General features: G+C 44.6%; 1 protein-coding gene across 1 annotated transcript; it reads right to left on the bottom strand.

Moving 5' to 3' along the window:
- Window positions 1-11,630: 11,630 nt before the first annotated feature.
- On the bottom strand, window positions 11,631-19,079 carry NPY (neuropeptide Y). Its single transcript, XM_084785647.1, has 4 exons — window positions 18,906-19,079; window positions 17,935-18,122; window positions 13,621-13,701; window positions 11,631-11,846 (listed from the first exon to the last, which is right to left on the bottom strand). Exons 2-4 carry the CDS (start codon window positions 18,120-18,122, stop codon window positions 11,822-11,824), a joined length of 294 nt encoding a protein of 97 aa, XP_084641773.1. The 5' UTR covers window positions 18,906-19,079; the 3' UTR covers window positions 11,631-11,821.
- Between the last annotated feature and the right edge of the window lie 1,339 nt (window positions 19,080-20,418).

Genomic DNA, 20,418 nt, shown 5'->3' with positions numbered 1-20,418 from the left:
CATAACAACAGATGCTGAGGAGATCGAAAGAATCTTACTTAAAAAACCTCTACTCCATAAAACTGGATAATCTAAATGAAATGGACAGTTTTCTCTATAGATTTCATTTACCAAAGTTAAATTGAGTCCTATAACCCTGAAGCAAAAAAAAAAAAAAAGCCTAGGGCTAGATGGTGTTAGCACAGAATTCTACCAGACTTTCAAAGAAGAGTTAATACCAATACTCCTCAAAATATTACAAAAAATAAAAACAGAAGGAACATTATCAATCTCATTCTATGAGGCCACAGTCACTCTGATACTTAAACCACACAAAGACTCAACAAAGAAAGAGAATTTCAGACCAATTTCCATATGAACATAGATGCAAAAAAAAAAAAAAACCAATAAAATACAAACTGAATCTAAGAACACAAGAAAAATATCTACCATGATCAAGTAGGCTTCATCCTAGGTATGGAAGGGTGGTTCAATATACAAAAATCCATCAACATAATCCATAATATAAACAAATAGAAAGGAAAAAAAGCTATGTGATCATTTCATTACATGCTGAAAAAAATTTGACAAAATCCAACACCCCTTCATGATAAAAATCTTGGAAACACCAGGCATACAAGACACACACCTAAGCATAATAAAGCCAATATACAGCAAACATATAGACAGCATGGAGAGAAACTTAAGGTAGTTCCACTGAAATCAGGGACAAGACAAGCCTGCCCACTTTCTCTGTATCTCTTCAATATAGTACTTGAAGTCCTAACTAGAGCAATAAGACAATAAAATGAGATAAAAGAAATACAAATTGGAAAGGAACAAGTCAGAGTATGGCTATTCGCAGATGATCTGATAGTATACCTAAGTGACCCCTAACGGAGAACTCCTACAGCTGATAAACACCTTCAGTTATGTGGAACATAAAAAACAAAACAAAACAAAAACAGTAGCCATCTTGTATACAAATGACATATAGGCTGAGAAAAAAATTAGGGAACCAACACCCTTCACAATAGCTACAGATAATGGAAAGTATCTTGGTGTAACTCTAACCAAGCAAAGGAAAGTCTTGTATGACAAGAACTTCATGTCTCTGAAGAAAGAAATTGAGGAAGATATCAGAAAATGAAGTGATCTCTCATGTTCATGGATCAGTAGGATTAACATAGCAAAAATGTCCATCTTACCAAAAAAGATTCAATGCAATTTCCATTGAAATACTAATACAATTCTTTATAGACCTTGAAAGACCCATTCTCAACTCTGGGGGAAAAAAGTCAGAAGAGCTAAAACACTCCCACACAAGAAAATATTCTTCTGGAGGAATCTCCATACCTGATTTCAAGCTGTAGTACAGAGTAACAGTAATAAAAAAAACTGCATAGTATTGGCATAGAAACAGTCTGGTTTATCAATGGAATCAAAGTGAAGACCCAGGGGAAAAAACCCATATACCTATGCAGACTTGATTTTTGACAAAGCCAAAACTATACAATGGAAAAAAGAAAGCATCTTCAACAATGGTGCTGGTCTAACTGGAAGTCTACATGTAGAAAAATGTAAAAGTGCAAATATATTCATATCTATCATGCTGTACAAAACTCAAATCCATGTGGATCAAAGACCTCAATATAAAACCAGAAACACTAAATCTATTAGAAGAAAAGTGATGAAGATCCTGGAACTGATTGGCACAGGAGAGAACTTCCTGAACAAAACACCAACAGCTCAGTCTCTAAGATCAACAGTTAATAAATGGGACCTCTTGAAACTGAAAAGCTTCTGTAAGGCAAAGATACTGAAAATAGAATAAAATGACATCCTACCAACTGGGAGAAGATCTTGACCAACCCTACATCTGACAAAGAGCTAATATCCAAAATATATAAAGAACTCAAGAAATTAAATACCATCAAACCAAATAACCCAATTAAAAAATGGGATTCAGAGCTAAATGGAGAATTCTCAACAGGGGAATATTGAATTACTGAGAAACACTTAAGAAATGATTAACGTCTTTACTCATCAGGGAAATGCAAATCAAAATGACTCTGAGATTCCATTTCACACCTGTCAGAATGGCTGAGATCAAAGACTCAAGTGACAGCACATGCTGGCGAGGATGTGGAGAAAGGGTAACACTCCTCCATGGCTGGTGGGAGTGCAAACTTGTACAACACTTTGGAAATCAATCTGGAACTTTCTCAGGGAATTGGGGATAGCTCTACCTCAAGACCCAGCTATACCACTCCTGGGCCTATATCCCAAAGATGTTCCACCATGCAATAGTAAAATTTGCTCAACTATGCTCATAGCAGCTTTATTCATAATAGCCAGAAACTGAAAACCACCTAGATATCCCTCAACCAAAGAATGGATAAATAAACTGTGGTACATTTATACAATGGAACACTACTCAGCTATTAAAAACAAGATCATCCTGAGTGAGGTAAGACCCAGAAAGACATGCATGGTATGGTATATACTCACTTATAAGTGGATATTAGCCATATAGTACAGGATAACCATACTGCAACTCACAGACCCAAAGAAGATAAGTAACAAAGAGGACCCAAGGGATGATGCATAAATCTCACTTAGGAGTGGAAATAGAATAGACAGTTGAAATTAAGAAACAGGGTAAGAGAGGGAGCACAGAGAGAACTAAGGGTCTATAATAGTCCTGAGGAGAGTGGACACTGAGGACAAGCTGGAGACTTATGACAGGGTAAGCTCCTGTGAGGATATGAGGGTGACTCTAGCTGAGACTTCTAGTAGTAATGGTCATGGAGACTGAAGAAGCCACTCTAACTTGACAGAACTCCTAGTGGAAGGAGAGGAACTCCAACCCACCCACAAGAAACTTCAACCACAAATTACCCTGCCTACAAGATGTGCAGGGACAAATACAAAGCAGATATTGAGGCAATGTCCGACCAATGCCTGGCCCAACCTGAGACCCACCCCGTGGGAGACAGCCAATCCCTGACACTATTAATGATACTCTGCTATGCTTGTATATGGGAGCCTAGCATAGATGTCCTCGGAGTGGCTCACCCAGCAGCCGATGGGAACAGATGCAGAGACCCAGAGCCAAACATTGAGTGGGGTGCAGGGAGTCTTGTAGAAGAGTCGGGGGAAGGATAGAAAGACTCAAAGATGACAGGAGCCACATAAGAAGGCCAACAGAGCCAAATAACCAAGGCCCAACCACGACTGGACCTAGGAGCCCCATACAGATGTAACTAGTAAGCAGCTCGGTCTTGGTATGGGTCCCCTAGTAAGGGGGATGGGGGCTGAATCTGACATGGACTCTGTTGCCTGCTTTTTTATCACCTTCCCCTGGTGGACTTACCTTTCCAGGTCACTAGGGAAGAGGATGCATTTGATCCTATGTGACTTTTATGTGTTGGGATAGGGAGCTCCTCTTCTCTGAGGGTTAGGGCAAACAGAGAGGGTGGAGCTAGGAGGAGAGGAGGGAGGGGGCTATGACCGGGATGTTAAGTGAATAATTAACAAAATTAAACAAAAAGGAAACTAATGACCATGTAAAAATACAAGTAAGTTTCAACAGCATATGTTTTATGAAATATATGGATTCTGATACCTTATTCGTGAGGACAAACTAAATATCTGGCATCACTGAAGTATTTATATTAAAATATTTTTACTTTTTTCAGAAGATAGAAAACATAACAGTCAAATTAGTAGAGAGAATAAACATTTATTAATGGAAGATAAAAAAGGGGGGATGCTAATTAAAACATAGTAAACAGAATAAAATGAGGTGGTATAAATTTATCTCCGTAATCATAATAGTTATACTCTAGATGTCCTACTTCAGAGTGCTTTTAATGTATAGTTCTAAAATAGTAATCTTGTATTACAGCAGGTATGGCTAGAGCCTGTGAAGGGTCAAAGTAAAAGCATGGAATAAACTGGTATGCGGTGGTATTCTTAAAGGCTATGTGGCAGTGTCTGCACACTAGCCTTTCAGGCAGGAGACACTCCTGTGCGATGGTGAGATCAGACTTGCCATCTCCTCAGCTCCCTATGCAGCTCTCTCTTAACACAATGCATGGAATGACTCGGTCGAAAATGCCTGTAGGTAAAACATATAGCACAGCAGAGAACAAGCTTGTGGGATGCTCAGCCCTAAATGGAGTATCTGTGAAGGAGAGATAAACCTGTGGGATTGGAACGGTCTTGTGAGAGAACAGGTGAGGCTAATCCACTAGAAGACCAACCACCTCGTGCAGGAGCTTGGTTGTTGCCAGCTGAAAAGATCCCCTGAACAGACTCTGGGAGGAGATATATAAATGAGCCAAAAACTGGAGGCGGGGCTTTTTGGAGACTTCAGATAGTTTTGGCTATTGTTGCACTACAAGATGCTCCTAGAGAGAATCGCTCCAGGGAAGGCTTTGGGGCTCCAGCTCCTGCTGAGGTTCTAGGTTCTGGTTACTCCAGCTTCCAGCAGAAGAAATCAGGAGAATCATTCCTCGAAACTGATATCCTTACGGTTTTGTTACTGTGTTTGTTAATCCTCTTTTACTACTGTTTTTGTTAGTCAGGTTATAAGTGACGTGCACTCAAATATGGGGCACCAGAGTTTGTGTGAAAGTCAGTCTCCACTCTCCACTCAGCTGTGGAGAATGTCCTGTCCATTGGCTAGATCTGGGTTCGAAGTTTACTGCAAGTATTGTCCTTGGCTGGTACCATAGTTTGAGCAGGACCCCTGGGCCCAGATCTGCCCATCATAATGTTAGGCCTGGTGGCACTCAGAGGAAGGATAACAGGCTACCAAGAAGAGACTTGATACCCTATGAGCATAAACAGGGGAAGGAGGTCCCCCTCAGTCACAGTCATAGGGGAGAGAAGTAAGAGGGAAATGGGAGGGAGGGAGGAATGGGAGGATACAAGGGATGAGATAACAATTGAGACATAATATGAATAAATTAATAAAATATATTTTAAAAAGTAATGTACACTCAGTAAATTAGTTTGTAATAAAATATATTGGTTAAGAAAATGAGCCTGTATATCTATACTGCACCCCTCTTCCCTCAGAGATCCTCTTTAGGCATCATTGCAGAAGCCAGAACAGAAAGATGTAGGAGCCAAAGGCAGTGGATGACTACAAGAAACTGTCTTTGGGACCCAGCAGGGCAGCGGCAACACATGCACAGTGGTTGTGACAGTGTACACAAGCCCTGTGCAAGTTTATGGCCTACCAAATGCCAGCATGCAGAGGGGAGGTGCCCATGAAGCCCCACCCCTAGCCAAGGAACTATTGGTAGCTGGCAGCTTCCTGGAGAGAGATAGTCAGTTTTCTCTAAAAGTGTTGCCACTGATAGAGTGACTACATTTGAGTGTTAGGTCACACAGCCATGAATATATAGTCAACACAAATTGGACTTCATGGGTGGAAAAAAAAACAAGAGGACACAAAGTTTGATCGGTGGATCTTAGAGGAGTTGTGGGGGCAGGTAAGTGTGGCAATTTTGTGAAAATCTCAAGGAACTTATTTTTTTGAAGTGTGACACAAAGAATATTGGTGTGCAGGCCTACCCGCCTTGCTTGTGGTTCCAGATTCAGCAATGACTGTCCTTGGCTAGCTTTGACTGTCAACTTGACACAACAGGGTCTACTTCAAGAGTATGTCTTGCCCAAAGACAAACCTGAGAAGGGAATCTCAACTTAATCATATTGGCCCATGGCTGTATCTGTGGGGTAGGGCTTATTTTGAGTGTTACTTGATGTAGGAGAGCCGGCCCACTGTGGGCAGCACCATTCCCTGAGCAGGTGGTCCTGATCTGCATGAGAACACTGAGTAAGCATGATCCTGAGAGAGCCAGTAAGCCGCATTCCTCTTGAGTGCCTTCCCTGATTTCCCTAAATGATAGACTTCAACTCTACACTGAAGTAATTCCATTCCTCCCAAACGTTGTGTTTTGGTCAAAGTGTTTTTCCTCACAGCAATAGAAGGAAGCTAGAACATTGGCCAGTAGTATTGTCTTGTCTCTTGATGCCTCAATTTTCCTCTAAAAAACACATCCAGAAATACTTGACCTATGTGGCTTGAGTGAAGAGTAAAAGGGAATAAGGGACCATCTCTGTTAGCTCTTCAACGGATGTGATCTTTGTCATATCACAAAAAAGAAATTCATAAAACTTACAACTTCAGAAAGCAAATATCTATTTAGACTTTCAAGTTGAAATCCTTTTTTCTTATAAAGAGTTAATTAGCCATGAAATTAAATATTTATGGTTTCATAGAACCAATGTATTTATAATGTTAGAATATGGAAGTGTCTAGCCTAGAAATTCAAAACTTTCTTAATGTCTTTACAGCTGATATTTCTCCACTGGGAACATCTTGAAATTACAACGTCCAATTATCTAAAAGGGAAGAGTGTGCCTCAAGGTCAATTAGGGAAGTTGCATGTGGTTGAATGTTTATTTTCAGGTGCAGATGCTTACTGCTGGGTCAGGGGCTTGCTTGTGAGAGCTTTGATATTCTGAGCATTCATTCCTTGTCTATAGATCATTAGGTGCTGCTCTTATTCCCACTGGGAGGGACCAACTGTCCCTGTTTGCTTGGAATTTGCCAGTGTCCCAGGATGCAGGACTTTGGTGCTAAACTTCAGATGATCTGAGGAAAAACAGAATGGTTGGTCACCCCATCTCCAACACACACACACACACACACAAACACACACACACACACACACACACACACACACACACCCCAATACCATAGAACTCATCTCGCAGCACCAACCACCACTGCTGGAGCCATTTGTGAGCACCCTGCTCTGCTGAGTACCAGTTTCTTGCTGCAGTGGTGAGAGGCAGACTTGGGGTGCCACCTGGGAAGCAGCTTCTGAAGTCTGTGTGGGAAAGAGAAGAGAAATGACTCCTCTGTCACACTTTATCACCTATGCACTAGGAGAAATAACTTACGACAATAGCAAACCTCCCAAAATCGGGATAGGGACCAGTGAAATGGCTGGGGAAGTAAAGCCAAAGGCACTTGCTGCCACGCCCACTGACAGGCTCAATCCTGGAACTCACATGGCAGAAGAAGAGAACTGACTCCTCCAGGTTGTCCTCTTACATCCACCTCTCTCTCTCTCTCTCTCTCTCTCTCTCTCTCTCTCTCTCTCTCTCTCTCTCTCTCTCTCTCTCTCTCACACACACACACACACACACACACACACACACACATACACACACAACTTTAGCTTTAAGTACTTTGTCCAAAGCAAGACTCCCCTTTTAAGGGGATGGGTGGGATTGCTATCAGCATGAGAGGATCAGACAGTACTCTCTACTTTCCATGGTACTTTTCCCCTCATCCCTCATCCCTCATCCCTCATCCCTCATCGCTCAGACAATAGGAGCTCATCCAGTGATGGGTGGCCAACTTCATCTACCAAGTTGTGAGGTCAGAGCTCTGCCTATGGCCCACTGAGGCACCTGCAAAGTTTGTTTCTACAAACTTGTGTGTGATTACTATTACACTTCATGATGATCTTCACATCCCTCAAGTTAAAGATTAACAGGAACAGCTGCCAGCCACCAAATCCATTTGCATGACACTCCCTGCTCCTCACACCCATCTCCTCTTGCTTTTTGCTTCTATTTAAACATCTGCTCTGCTCTGTCTTGTGCATGTCACTTAAGCATGTGTCTATCTCTTTCATAAACTCATTGGTATTTAAGTGCAGGGGATCATCTCTCTTACGTTTGCATCACTCCTGGAACCTGTGAGAGCAACGGCCACAGAGAATACTCAATGGCTGCTTCCAAAATTGATAGCATCCTTGGGACTCAAGATATGCAGGGATCAGAGAGTAGCCTTTTAACCTGATCGATCCTCCACTCTGTTGATGAGATGAATGCACGGTCTATGTTCTGCTGGCATTGTTCACTCTTGCATTAAATTACATAGAGCAGCTCATTTAGTAGGTAGTTCTGGTTTGAGAAGACTTGTCAGTGATAGAAAGGATGTGTGTATTAGAATAAATAAAAATCCAATTATCCCAAGCAACCTTTAATTGAAAAATCATTTGAGTGGCGCTATCCTTGCACAGAGAGCCTTTGTGGGCTGTTCAGCCCAGCCTGGCCTGTGTTCTGGCCTTGCTGTGATCATTCTCAGTCTCCATGGTTGACTCCAAGCTAAACCAGCCCTCACTGAACATCTCCTGTGCCAGGGAACAGGATGAAGTACCTGCACACAAGGAACCCTGTTCCCAAGATGTACAACATTTCAGTTTTGCATGATGAGAACAAGCTTAATTTAATACCTATTGCTCAGCGCAATAAAAAAAAATGCCTGGGTGACACATAGGATTAATTATGTTATTCCACTTTAATTTTTAAAGGAAAAGGTTTCTGTGCGATGTCTCACTGTGCTAATTGCTCTGATGAGCAGGAGAAAAGGCAGACTTTTAGTTGTGACAATATCATAATCCTCTTGCCCAGAGCCACCATGAAGGGACATTCCCCAGAAATGCCTCACTCATGGCGCCATCTTCTTTTGTGATAATAGAAAGGGTGGGTTTTTTTTAAAGTTGTGATGGCATTGTAGATGACCTCAGAGGTCTCCCTGGAGGAGCAAGGAACCCTCTCTATTGTGTAAATAGGAGCATGCTTCATGTTTGTGCATTAGAACAAAGGAGGAGGGATAATTATGTTATAGTCACTTCTCTGGCATCCGTGGTCCATATAGACACTATGCATGGCTGCAGCTTGGAGCAAGTACACTGACATGCTTATTTCACTGAAGAAACGCCGGCCCCAAGTTGGGACTGTTTTCCTTTTTTTCTTTTTCTTTTTTAATTTTCTTTTCTTTTTATATGTTCCTTTGTCCTGATCTAAGGAGAGAGAAAGAAGCTGGCCTATAATAAGGCCTCTGAAACACTGTAAGAGACCCGAGTCCCTTCCGCCCTGAATCAGGCGGTGGGACCAACTTTCCATTTACTCTGAGCTGATTGAAGAAAGGATATTGGCAGAGTGCCCTGGTGTCAGAAAGTCTGGAGGAAGAGTGGGTGGGAAGGTTGAGGCAATGCCTGGAGAAAACATTTAGGGGGTGCTGTGGGACTCGGTTTCATCTCAAGTGGGATTTACCCCTCAGAAATCAGGAGTGGCTCCAACACATAGTTCTGTCTTTTATCTGCTAGCCCTTTGTCATGGTTAGAGGTGTCAACTTGGAGAAGGTTCTAGAATCACTGGGAGACTAGCCGAGAAGCCTCTGACGATGCCTGTGGAAGACTGTTCTGATTTGTGCCCACTGTGGACGCTGCCGTTCTCTGGATGGGAACCTGGGCTATATACAAAGAGAGAAAAGGAAGCACGCATGCTCCTTCTCCACTCCCTGACTGTGGATACCACGTGACCAGCTTCAGCCTTGACTTCCCCCACTGTGATGCACCGCTTATTTTAAGTTAAAATAAACCCCCTTTCTTGTAAGTCGCCTCTGAAGGTGTGTTTTATCACAGCTATCAGAGAAGAGAGTAAGATCGCCTTTTTCTTTTGTGTGGCATTTGCTGCCATCTCTCAAACTTCAACTCCCACCTCAGCTGCCCTAAGAAGTCTGTTTTACCTCCCGTACTCTCCCCAACCTGAGGTGGGTGCCATTCTCCACTCCACTAAACCCTGGTACCTAGTTATTACTAGGAGGGAGAAGCTTTCTTTGCCCCTGATTTATTTTTGTAGTGTCGAGTAGACGGTCCAACACCTTTACGCCTGCTCTGAAGATGATCAGCAATCTGAAATGTTTGACATATGTTCTACAGGAATCTTTTGACAGGTAGCTTTTCTTTTTCTCTTCCTTCCTTCCTTCCTTCCTTCCTTCCTTCCTTCCTTTCCTTTTGTTTTGCTTTACTTTTTGAGACAGGGTTTCTCTGTGTAGCCTTGGCTGTCCTGGACTTGCTTTGTAGACCAGGCTGGATTCGAACTCACAGAAATCCTTATGCCTCTGCCTCCCTGAATGCTGAGATCACAGGCGTGTGACACTGCACCCAGCTGAAATGTAGTTTTTCAATTGTTAAAGTTCGTTGTCACTCTGTATCGTAAAAATCAATCCTTGTTTATTAGGGCTTGACAACCCAACTCATCAAAATGCCACCCCTACCCACCCCATGTCTATTACTTCTAACACATGCAGGGAATTATTATCGCCATATCCTGAGTTAGGACTCAGAAGTCTCATGACTCTGGAAGTCAGAGAGTTTGACAAGCCACTGGACCTGGACCACGGAGGTTAGGGGATGGGAAGGCTCAGTCTGTTTCTAATAAGATGTGGTGAAGGAGCTGAGAGACCAAGGGCTGGGCAAGGAAGAAGCATGGGCCATTTGATGCTTAGATTTGGTGAGACAAGAAGTTGTCATTTTTCTTTAAAATGAACCTCCTGGATTGTCTTTCAATGGCTCATGCACATTGCTCCTAGTTCATTTACCTTCTATAACCAAGAGTCTTTATATAGTGACACATCCCAGCATATCTGCGTTGCCAGATGTCTCTGAGTCAACTTTTTTTTATGTAATACCAACTCCAGTCAACAAAATCTCCCAATGTAATCAGTACTGAACACTCATGCTATATGATGGTAAATCGTGACTAAGTCAACCTTTCAAGATTAAAAAAACGCCTTCTTTGTATATCATCATTTAAAGGAACAAAGAAAGCCAGTGGGGATATTTTGGAAATTATGGAACAATTTTCATCAAGGGGGCTTGTAAATAACATCAGTGGCTTCACTGGTTGGGGAAATGGGAAAATTATGTATGTACAGAAAATACTAGAATATTCCCAAAGTCATAGCAGACAGTCGTGTGTCACATATCCCCCTCAGTGAAGGACCAATGAGGCAGTGACTCTATAAAACATCCTGTGAGCCTGGGGACATTGTGGCTAATTTAGCCTTTAGAAATACTTCCTAAGATATTAGCAAAATTACAAAAATCACAGAAAGACCTGTGTTTTTTGTGTTGTCGTTGTTTGTGGGTTTTTTTTAATTTTGTCATTAAACATCTTTATTGGCTATTTGCAAGCAATTTAAAGATTCACATATGATATACACGGTAGAACAAAATACCACTGTGCGATGAGGCCCATTTTCTTTAGTTTAGATTGCATTTAAGTCTTGAATGGCGAGAGGCAGTGGGTGGTACACTCCTTTAATCCTAGCACTTGGTTGGCAGAGGACGGCTGGATCTCCTGGGTTCGAGGACAACCTGGTTTACAGATCAAGTAGGGCAGCCAGAGCTACACAAAGAAACCCCTGTCTCCCAAAACCAAAGTGTATGTTTGTGGCAGGGGCAGAAATAAAGATTTGAATCACATTAATTTTAAACTAAGCCCATGGGGAACTTGAATGGCGTTTTAGCTGATTAACATGGCCATGTTGTGTGAGGTGATCATCCTGCCCAGGTGACCCTTAAAATATGGTTCTGACTCAGATTCAAAGTGTCACCTCAATTCATGCATAGACTTTAGCTGTTTGGTGAGATATGGTCAACACCGGCAGCACATTGGTGAACCAAACTCTGAGCTTCTTACTTGAGACTGATTATAACTTAATGAATAGCCTAATCCATTCTATTGCGATAACAGATTATTCACTGAGGAGAACACATTTTTTTGAATGCATGATACTTTATTTAAACACACATATATACAATGACAACAAAGGAAATGGTGAAGAATCCAGCGCCGTGGCTGCATGCATCCGTGGGACAGGCAGACTGGTTTCACAGGACGAGATGAGATGTGGGTGGAAAGCAGGAAAAGTCAGGAGAGTAAGTTTCACTTCTCGTCACCACATGGAAGGGTCTTCAAGCCTGTAAGATGCAAGAAGAAAATCATGGAAGAGTGGCTGCCTGGTTCCCTGGGGCCTTAGAAGGGTGAGGCACTCAGGCCTGGGCAGCAGGATGATCAGAGGCATCTGTGAGGCCTCCTGTTGGCACTCTAAGTTAAGAGGCCACAGGGAACAGTGGCGTGATGCAGAGCCAGTTCATCAGCCTTTGACCATGGGAACTGGGGTCTCTAAGGGAGTACTTAGAAGGCTCTGTGCATATCAAAGGAGCGGAGGGACTCCAAAGCACTTCTGAAGATCAAAACTACAAGAGTCACATGAAACTGTAACAAGCAACTTAGTGTTATTCAACTCTGAATACGCTTCCGTTGTTTTCCAGCAAGCCTTTTATGTAGTGAGATGCTATTTATTAGACTATAAAGGGCCCCTTTTAATAAAGCAGTGTTCACATGCAACTCCAAGGCTATCAACTTCTGTCTCCTTCTAATTGCACATGATTGAGTCTGTCAGTCAGGGTGCAATTAACTTTATTTCCTGCGCTAACTGTGTTATTTCAGGCTACAAAACAAAGCAGGCAGCGGAGTTCTAAGTAGGTCTGGATCATTATTTCCAAATCCTAAGTATACATAGGCTACCCTAAACTTTTACTGTGGCAAATATTCCATGCATATCAGTGAGTCCCAAAAAGATGCTTATTGCTCAGTGTCAAAAGCAACACCTATGAATTTCCCACCATTCCCTGGCATTCACTGGTTAAGTCTAGGTTGAAGCCTCCAGGGATAGAAGCTCTGGATTTTGTTCAAGTTCAAGTGATTGCTTGCCTCTGCAAAACTATCTGGTTGATCATTTCATGGGAGAACCGAAAGAGCACTGAGGAGGGTGGGTGGTCCTGCTGCCACCCATGCGTTCTCCAGGGGGAACCTCCATGAAGAGTGATGCTCCAGTCATACTCACTGAGCAAGTGTGCTAGTGACCTCTTCTGGGGAAGATGGTTTTTAACGATGTAGAGTTCTGGGTCTCAGGGGCCTAACTAGGGAATGGAGATGCCATGGGACTGGTGTGTTGAGATCAAGGCAAGCTCAGCAGAGCAGGTTAGGGTTTTAAAAAGTGAGGCAGATTCTGCCTCTATCAGCGGTACCCTTTCCTTGTCCAGGAGGCACCTGCTTAGCCCAAGAATGAGCCCTTAGGTTTGAGCAGACACCTGCCCCAAGACCGATCTGTACTCCAAGAAAAGTTCCAGGCTACAGATATGCTCCTAAGGATAGTGCGTGACCCAACAGTAATCCATTGAATAAAGTAAATCAGTATATTGAACAAAAATACATCAGAAAGTAGCCAAAGGCATCTGACTTATCTCCAGTTTTGAATAAAGCCAGGAAAGGTAGAGTCAAACACCCCAAGGACGTGGGCTCTAGGACTTTTGGGCATGGCACGAAAACTAGATTGTCCAGCCCAAATGGATGACTGGTCATCTCAATTCAGAGATGGAGGCTTTCTCTCTGCTCCCTTACTTCTAACAAGTGAGGCTTTCTATAGAGTAGAAATTCTGAGCTAAAGGCCACTCACATGTAGAAAGGAACATCAAATATTATGCATTAGAAAGCAATATACCCTGGAAGTTGAGATGTGCTGGTGAGTGCGTGGGAAGCAAGGTCATTCCCGAATGGTTCTCCATCCCATCTCTCTTTTCTGGATGCTTCCATCCTAATGTTCACCTGGATACCACCTGCTTCCCCTAGCTCCCCTCCCCTGGCATCTTAAGCTCTGTATCAACATCTCCATCCCAAGCCTTGCCATACCTTGTTCTGGGGACATTGTCTGTGCTTTCTCTCATTAAGAGGTCTGAGATCAGGGTCTCGGGGCTAGATCTCTTGCCATATCTGAAACAAGAAGAAAGTAAAATTGAGGTTTAATAAAGTAAGCTTGGGGTAGCTATAGAAGAGAGAAGGAGAGTGTCCCACTAAACTCAAACATTATTTCCAATTGTCCATCTGCTAATAAGTATTCTCAGAGTGTGAAGCATATGTCAACAGCAGTTTTATCATAACCATGTGTGTGTGTGTGTGTGTGTGTGTGTGTGTACATACATATGCATATACATACAAACTGGTGAGATGGCCCAGAGGGTAAGAGTGCTTGCCATGCAGGTCGCATGACCTGAGTTCAATTCCTAGAACCCAAAGAGGAACTGTTGAGAACCAACTCTGGGAAACTATCCTCTCACTTCTACATGCAGATGTCTGCATGCATACATCACACACACACACACACACACACACACACACACACACACACACCAAACGATAAACAAATACAATTTAAAAGTTACAAGGATTCAGTTTTCCTTAATTACTTCATGTTTTATTTTTGAGATTATACTGTAACCACATCATTCACCCTTTCCTTTTCTCCCTACAAACGCTCATGTGTACTCCTTCCCCAGCCCTACTTCAAATTTGTAGACTCTTATTGTTTAACAATTGTGGTTGTGTATTTCTAAATATATAAATATAACCTGCTCAGTGTAGATAATGTGCCTTGTAAGTAAGGTAGATAATTTTTTCCCCCAACTTTGTGACAGTGAAACGTGATTTTAAAATGTTTCCGTGACCATTTGATTGATGATCCACAACAGTTTAAATCTTAACGAGGAGATATGGGGACATTCCAGGAACTGTCCTAGAAAAAGAAAAACCACCTAGAATAATGATGTTTGAGGCCCACCTTTGTCTTCGGATCTCTGTGTGAATTTGTAAAACTAATATCAAGGCATGAGCCATGGCTACATCAGTGTCTATGAGGAATGAACACTAAGCCGTGCTCCGAGAGAGACACCACAACACACACAAATACAAGCGGCTGCTGCCTGCACTGCATCCACCACTTCATCTCCACCCTCCCAGCGCCATCACCATGGCTTTACCACTGCATCTCCATCGTCACTACTCCCTCCTTACAGCTCCCAACACACCCTGAGTCTTGCATTTTCCTACTATCTGTCGGTGGTACCAGTGCTTTCTCTGAGGCACAAAGAAGTCCTCCTGGCCCACAGAAACATTTCTGTGGGTCCTCATCCTCTGCCTATAGTAGGATATGCTGAAGACAGTATATGAACTTGAGGTTAAATTCATCTGTAAAGATAAAATAGACCATCCGCTTCAGAACACTGCTAAATGGGCTTTGACAAGTTGGTACCAAATTATATCACTTTCCCGTTTCTATGAAAAGGCACAGGGCACCAGCAGCCACTCCATTTCCAAATGAAAACTTGGCCTGACCGGCAAGGATTAACAAATAGGTAGAACAGCTAGAAAAAGCTGACAGATGTGCTAACCCAGCACGACTAAATCTAAATGCGTTGATGAGACTTCTCGTGGCTCCTTTGCTGAGACTCAAGGGAAGTAAAAGCAAACCAACTCTCACTTCCTTAGCCCCGTGCTCTCTTCTTCACCCTCCAACTCTCTCTCCCATCACTTCTTATGGTTTTCTTCAAGATCAGACTAGCGGTGGCCTGCACTTCCTTTCAGTTGGTTTTGCTAATCTTCACACTTGAGGCAACCATCCTGAAATTTCATTTACCTTTATCACGGTCCAGTGAGCCAAAGGACGAGCAACTGATCTTCTCCATTTGCCAGTCAAAAATCTACAGGCTCGCAGGCCTGCTGGCACGGTGGCATAAGGCCCCTTTCTCTAACTAACTGGATTATCCTTCTCTGTGATAGAAGAACTTCAAAGATTGAGTCCCCAAGACAAAGGTTTCTCAAACCTGGCTTGACATTAAACTCACCTGGGGTGCCTTTTAAGGTCACTAGAAAGCCCAGATTCCATCTGAGAGGGTCCCATTTAATTGGTGAGGGTGGAGGCCAAGTCATTCAAGTTTAAAGTTCTCCATGCGGTCACGACACAGAGCCAGAAAGGAGAAACAATAATCTTTGGGCTGTAAGTCTTAACCTCTGCAGCACTAACACTCGGGGAAGATGATTCGTAAGCAGGGTGGGGCGTGGAAAGCTGGGTTGGGCATCCTGGGATATTTAACAGCATCCCTGTCAGCTCCACACTGGATACTAGTAGCACTTGCTTCCGATGGTGCCAACAAAACAAGTCTCCCTAAGCCTTGTCCAAAGTCCTAGGGAGCATAAAATCACCTCCACCTGAGAAGGACTGTTCTAAGGAACCACACAGGCAAGAGGTGATAGATCTGTAGGACAGAGTAAGTAGGAATTCAGGCTCTAGAACAATGGGCCAGCAGCATGCACAGCAATGGGAAACCAGCTACCAACAGGCCTGGCAGCAGGAAGGAAGAGAATAACTACAGATGAAACAGTCACAGATGACATGGTAATTTTCAAAGGCGTGGACCTCTGCATGGGACTCTCTGGAGGCAAGTGAAGGAATACACAATGGGGCTTCCAGAGGTCTCTGAGGAGAGCTTTTTACCAAGGTGACACAGGGAACTAACTGCCATAGGGACCGGCTCAGGCCTGTGACATGTAAGCCCCCTTCCCTATGTTCTCCCTCAAAGATGGTCCAGATTACATTGGCTGTTGATGATGTGACCCCATCCACGGAAACTCAGGAGAGAGTTCCAATTCCATAACCCCTAAGAAATCTTTCTGAAAATGCCCTTAGTTTTATGGCCTGCAAAGTGGAGACAGTGAACATCATTTCATAGTTTTGAGGAGAAGACTGAATGAGATGACTGGGCAAACATGAAATGGGATCATGCCATGCAGTGTGGCCAAGCTACACAGCAGTGAATGTGAGTTCTGTATGTTACGTTTAAGTAAATGTATGCATGCTCCATGGCATCATTTTAACTGTATACTTCTTTTCTTTGAATCCCATGGAGTAAAAAAATATTGAAGTCACTGACTTTCTGGGAAGCCAGATTATTAGGCTCAAACACGAAATTGCTTTTTACTTGCCAATGGTCAGTTTTCAAAAGATTATGAGCCGTTATTGCATACACGGTGGGACTGTTTTCCCCAAAAGGCTTTCCGAAGGCCACATGCCTTTCTGATGAAGTTAAGAGCAGACAACGGTTTAGAAGCACGCCCCCCTTTTGGTGTCCCTTGTAGCCATTCTCTGAGTCATGAGCAGTTTAACGTCCCCTCTGGTAATTTAATGCACATAATTGAAATATGCTAAGCAAGACACATTAGTGGCCCCAAAGAGCTTGCCTCTATAGTTGTTCAAGGTTCTCAATAATTAAAATATGTTGTTAAATGATTTAGAACTAAGATGTACCGACTTTGCAGACTATGTCCCATATCGTTTGTAAATTAGCTTGGATTTGATTTTTTCCCCCTTGCTTTTTAATGCTGAGAGAAAAAGCAAGACACCTCTCTTTTTGTTTTGTTTTTTTACTTTCTCAACATTAAAAATAAAGACCACTGTCTCAGGCCCCAGATAGCCCTGAGATGGACCCATCAGAGTCACTAATATGAAGGCTTTTGCTTTGTTCTGTTTCTTCTAAATGAGACAAAAATCTGAGCACTTTCCTTTCAGAACTCAGTTGCTATAAAATGGGGGGAAAGCCGGCTTTTTAAGACCATCTGGGGATTTTCAATTGTGGCGCTGAAATAGTGGAGAAGAAAGAAACCCATGGTTCTGTTTGTTTGTTTGTTTTCTCCCTAAATGCTGTCTCTCAGTTTGCCCTGGGCAGACAGGAAGATCTGCACCTTTTGAACAGCAGGGCAGTGTCCCTGGTTTTCTTTGGTGGTGGCTGTTTATTCTAGATCAAGTTTCCTCCTCCCTGCAAATCACACTGCTGCACCCCTGCTCCTGTCACAGGCTATCTCCCAAGGGGGTGCTGGGTAGGCTCCCACTGATGGAAAACCAAAAAAGTCTGGAGAGGTGGGTGGGAGCAGACACACACACCCCAGAGGCTCAAGGCTTGCAGAGTAACTGTAGTGGCGACAAAGAGAATGTAGGCAGTGTGTGTAGTGTGTACCCTGCTCACACATTTATCTAGAGCTGAATTTATGCCCAAACCCTGCCCTATGCTAGGACAGAACACGGAGAAAGAGAAATCGCCGCTGTCCAAGGTTCCGAGAACCACATTTTTTTTTTCAGGCCTGGGGCTCCAGGTACCAGCGGACCAATGCACCCACCTCTGCCTGGTGATGAGGTTGATGTAGTGTCGCAGAGCCGAGTAGTATCTGGCCATGTCCTCCGCTGGCGCGTCCTCGCCTGGATTGTCCGGCTTGGAAGGGTACCCCTCAGCCAGCATGCCCAAGCACGCGAGCAGGGACAGAGCGAGGGTCAGTCCACACAGCCCCATTCGCTTGCTACCTAGCATCTGTGGGTACAAATGGCTCTCAGACTTGGGGGTGCCGAGGATGTTCCCCTCAATTCCCGGTACTACTCTTAACCCTCGTCTGTTCCTATCCCAGACCCCCCGGGGAGGGGGGAAGCCTGGATAGGGCAGGCACCACTTCTAGAATCTTAGCGACCACCTTCCCTGCCCCGCCCCCTCTGCCCCGCCCCCATATCCATGAACCTTCCCTCCAAGTCGCTGGGTGGTGGTCCTCTTTTTAGAACACAATCGGAGGTTCTGCCCTCTAGCTTAAAGAATGACCACTTTTCTCCTTCCCTTCCTAAATCACCCTTAGAGGAGAAAACTTTTCTTCTGGGTCACTTTTGATCTGTGTGGCTACAGGCCTTGTGACGGATACCCAGGGTGTGGCAATAGAGCCTGCAAAGGGGGCCCGCAGGCTCAGTTCGGATCCTGGAGGTAACAGGCCTCTCCACGCCAGGGATAGCATTTGGGGTTCCTGGTTGCATCCAACCAACCCACCAACCCACCAAGCCAACCAAAACCCACTGCTGTCCTGGGATAGGGACCCCCCATGTTCTTCTCCATACCCTCAAAAATAATCGATACAGAAGAGGGGCGCCTAGCCAGGAAAGCCCCGGGGGAAGGGCTGGTCGATAGTGGGACCAGAGTCCAGCAAGTGGAATTTAGCCGGCCAAAAAGAGCTGAACGTGGAGCTGGCAGCGCAGGCCCAGGGGACCAACTGAGGAGCAAGTTCATGGGCTCATGGGAGCCCGAGCCCTTGTCCCAGTTGGCCCTGTAACTCACCGTGGCGTGCGGGCTGGCGTCGCTGTGCGGCGGGTGCTCTGCTGTGGGCGCCTCTCTGAGGGATGAAAGCCACCGGTGGGATGCGGAGAGCCAGTCGCCACCGGGCTTTTATGGAGCGCCCTTGTCGCTGCAGGAGGGGCCTGGGGAGGGTGGGGGCGAGTCACGCCCGGGTGACTCCCACCGCCACTTCCCGCCCCCAGCGGCGGGGGAGGAGGCTGGAGACATAGCCTCTCGAGTGGCGCGTCTGGAGCCACCCACACCCCAATTCTCCGCGGCTGCTCTGCGAGAAAAGGGAACAACAGCCAAGAGCGAGAATCCCTCGGAGCCCGCTCTACTTTTCCCCGTCGAGTCCCGCAGGAGAGAGGTGCAGCGGGACCGCCTCGGTAGCCTGTCGAGGGAATTACCTGCTCTAGGCGCTGGGGTCTGTGGGGACCAGAATCCTGTACTTGGGGAGCATCTCCGGGGCCCGCGCGACAACTGTGTGCCCTGAGAGGGGAGGCAGCCCAGCAAGGTTTTCCCGCGCCTGGAGTAGCTGGCAGCGGAGCCCTGAGTCCCGGGCTCCAAGGTCCCCAGCGGCTTCCTTGGATCTTGGATCTAAGTCTTCCCCTTCCCTAAAAGGTGGACCCTGCCCCCAAGCACTTGCCCCAACGAAGCTAGCCAAGCTTAGCGCCGCCAGAAACTACCCCGACCCCAGGCATCCACTTGGAAGCCTGTGGTTCCGGAGGCTTCTGTATATACAGCGCAAAGTGGCGGTGGTTCTAGAAGCAGCCCCAACTCAAGCCGTCGCGCCCCTGTCCGCTAGCCTTCTGAAGTCCTGAGGAGGCTCGGTTAACACCCGAATGTGTACTCGTTGTTTTCAGATTGAAGTGGAGCTGATTAAAAAGACCAACATCAGTGTGCTCATCGCGTTAAACCTGTTGAATAAATATGAACGAAGTTGAAATTATGCTTACAAGATGGGGATTTTACACGGTACGCTTGAGTTAGTGCCCCCTGGAAGTTTGAATCTAAGAAAAATGGTACATTGCTAACGTGGAGCTTACACATTATTTTGAAGCTAAAATAAATTATTTCGTTCAAGTGCCACTTTGTGTGTTGTTTAAACAGTGCCAAATTAACTATCAATTACAGAGAGAGGGAGAGGGAGAAGGAGAAGGAGAGATTATGTGATTAGATGATAATTTTGAACACCAATATCCATCCCAGCTTGAGGACTACACTTCCCATGTGTCAGAACCCCGCACCAGGGCCATAAACACTAGGCTGTCAGGGCTGCTCTTGTGCGCACATGATGACCTTTCATAAAAGAGTAAAGCATCTAGCGTGCCCCCTCTGATAAGGAGGAAGGCACACGCCGCTATTCAGTAAAGTAATCTTATTTTTCTAGAGTGCATCACTTCGGTTAAAGCTTGGACTTAGCAGGAGTCACATGATCTGGGAGGAAGTCCGCCTCAGGGAGGCTCCACTTGAACCGGGGGCTCTGTGGGAATCTGATTAACATACTTTATCATGC

The sequence above is a fragment of the Acomys minous genome (assembly GCF_964271855.1).
Source record: "Acomys minous genome assembly, chromosome: 6".
NCBI lineage: Eukaryota > Metazoa > Chordata > Mammalia > Rodentia > Muridae > Acomys > Acomys minous.
The sequence above is the reverse complement of the archived record's forward strand: the minus strand, read 5'-3'. Positions and strand labels throughout refer to the sequence as shown.

Excerpts from the sequence above, each read along its gene's own strand:
- NPY (XM_084785647.1), bottom strand. The coding sequence starts at position 18,122 with ATGCTAGGTAGCAAGCGAATGGGGCTGTGTGGACTGACCCTCGCTCTG. Across the intron at positions 13,702-17,934 it reads AACCTCATCACCAGGCAGAG|ATATGGCAAGAGATCTAGCC; the intron begins GTGGGTGCATTG and ends TTCTTGTTTCAG. Across the intron at positions 11,847-13,620 it reads GACAATGTCCCCAGAACAAG|GCTTGAAGACCCTTCCATGT; the intron begins GTATGGCAAGGC and ends TGCATCTTACAG.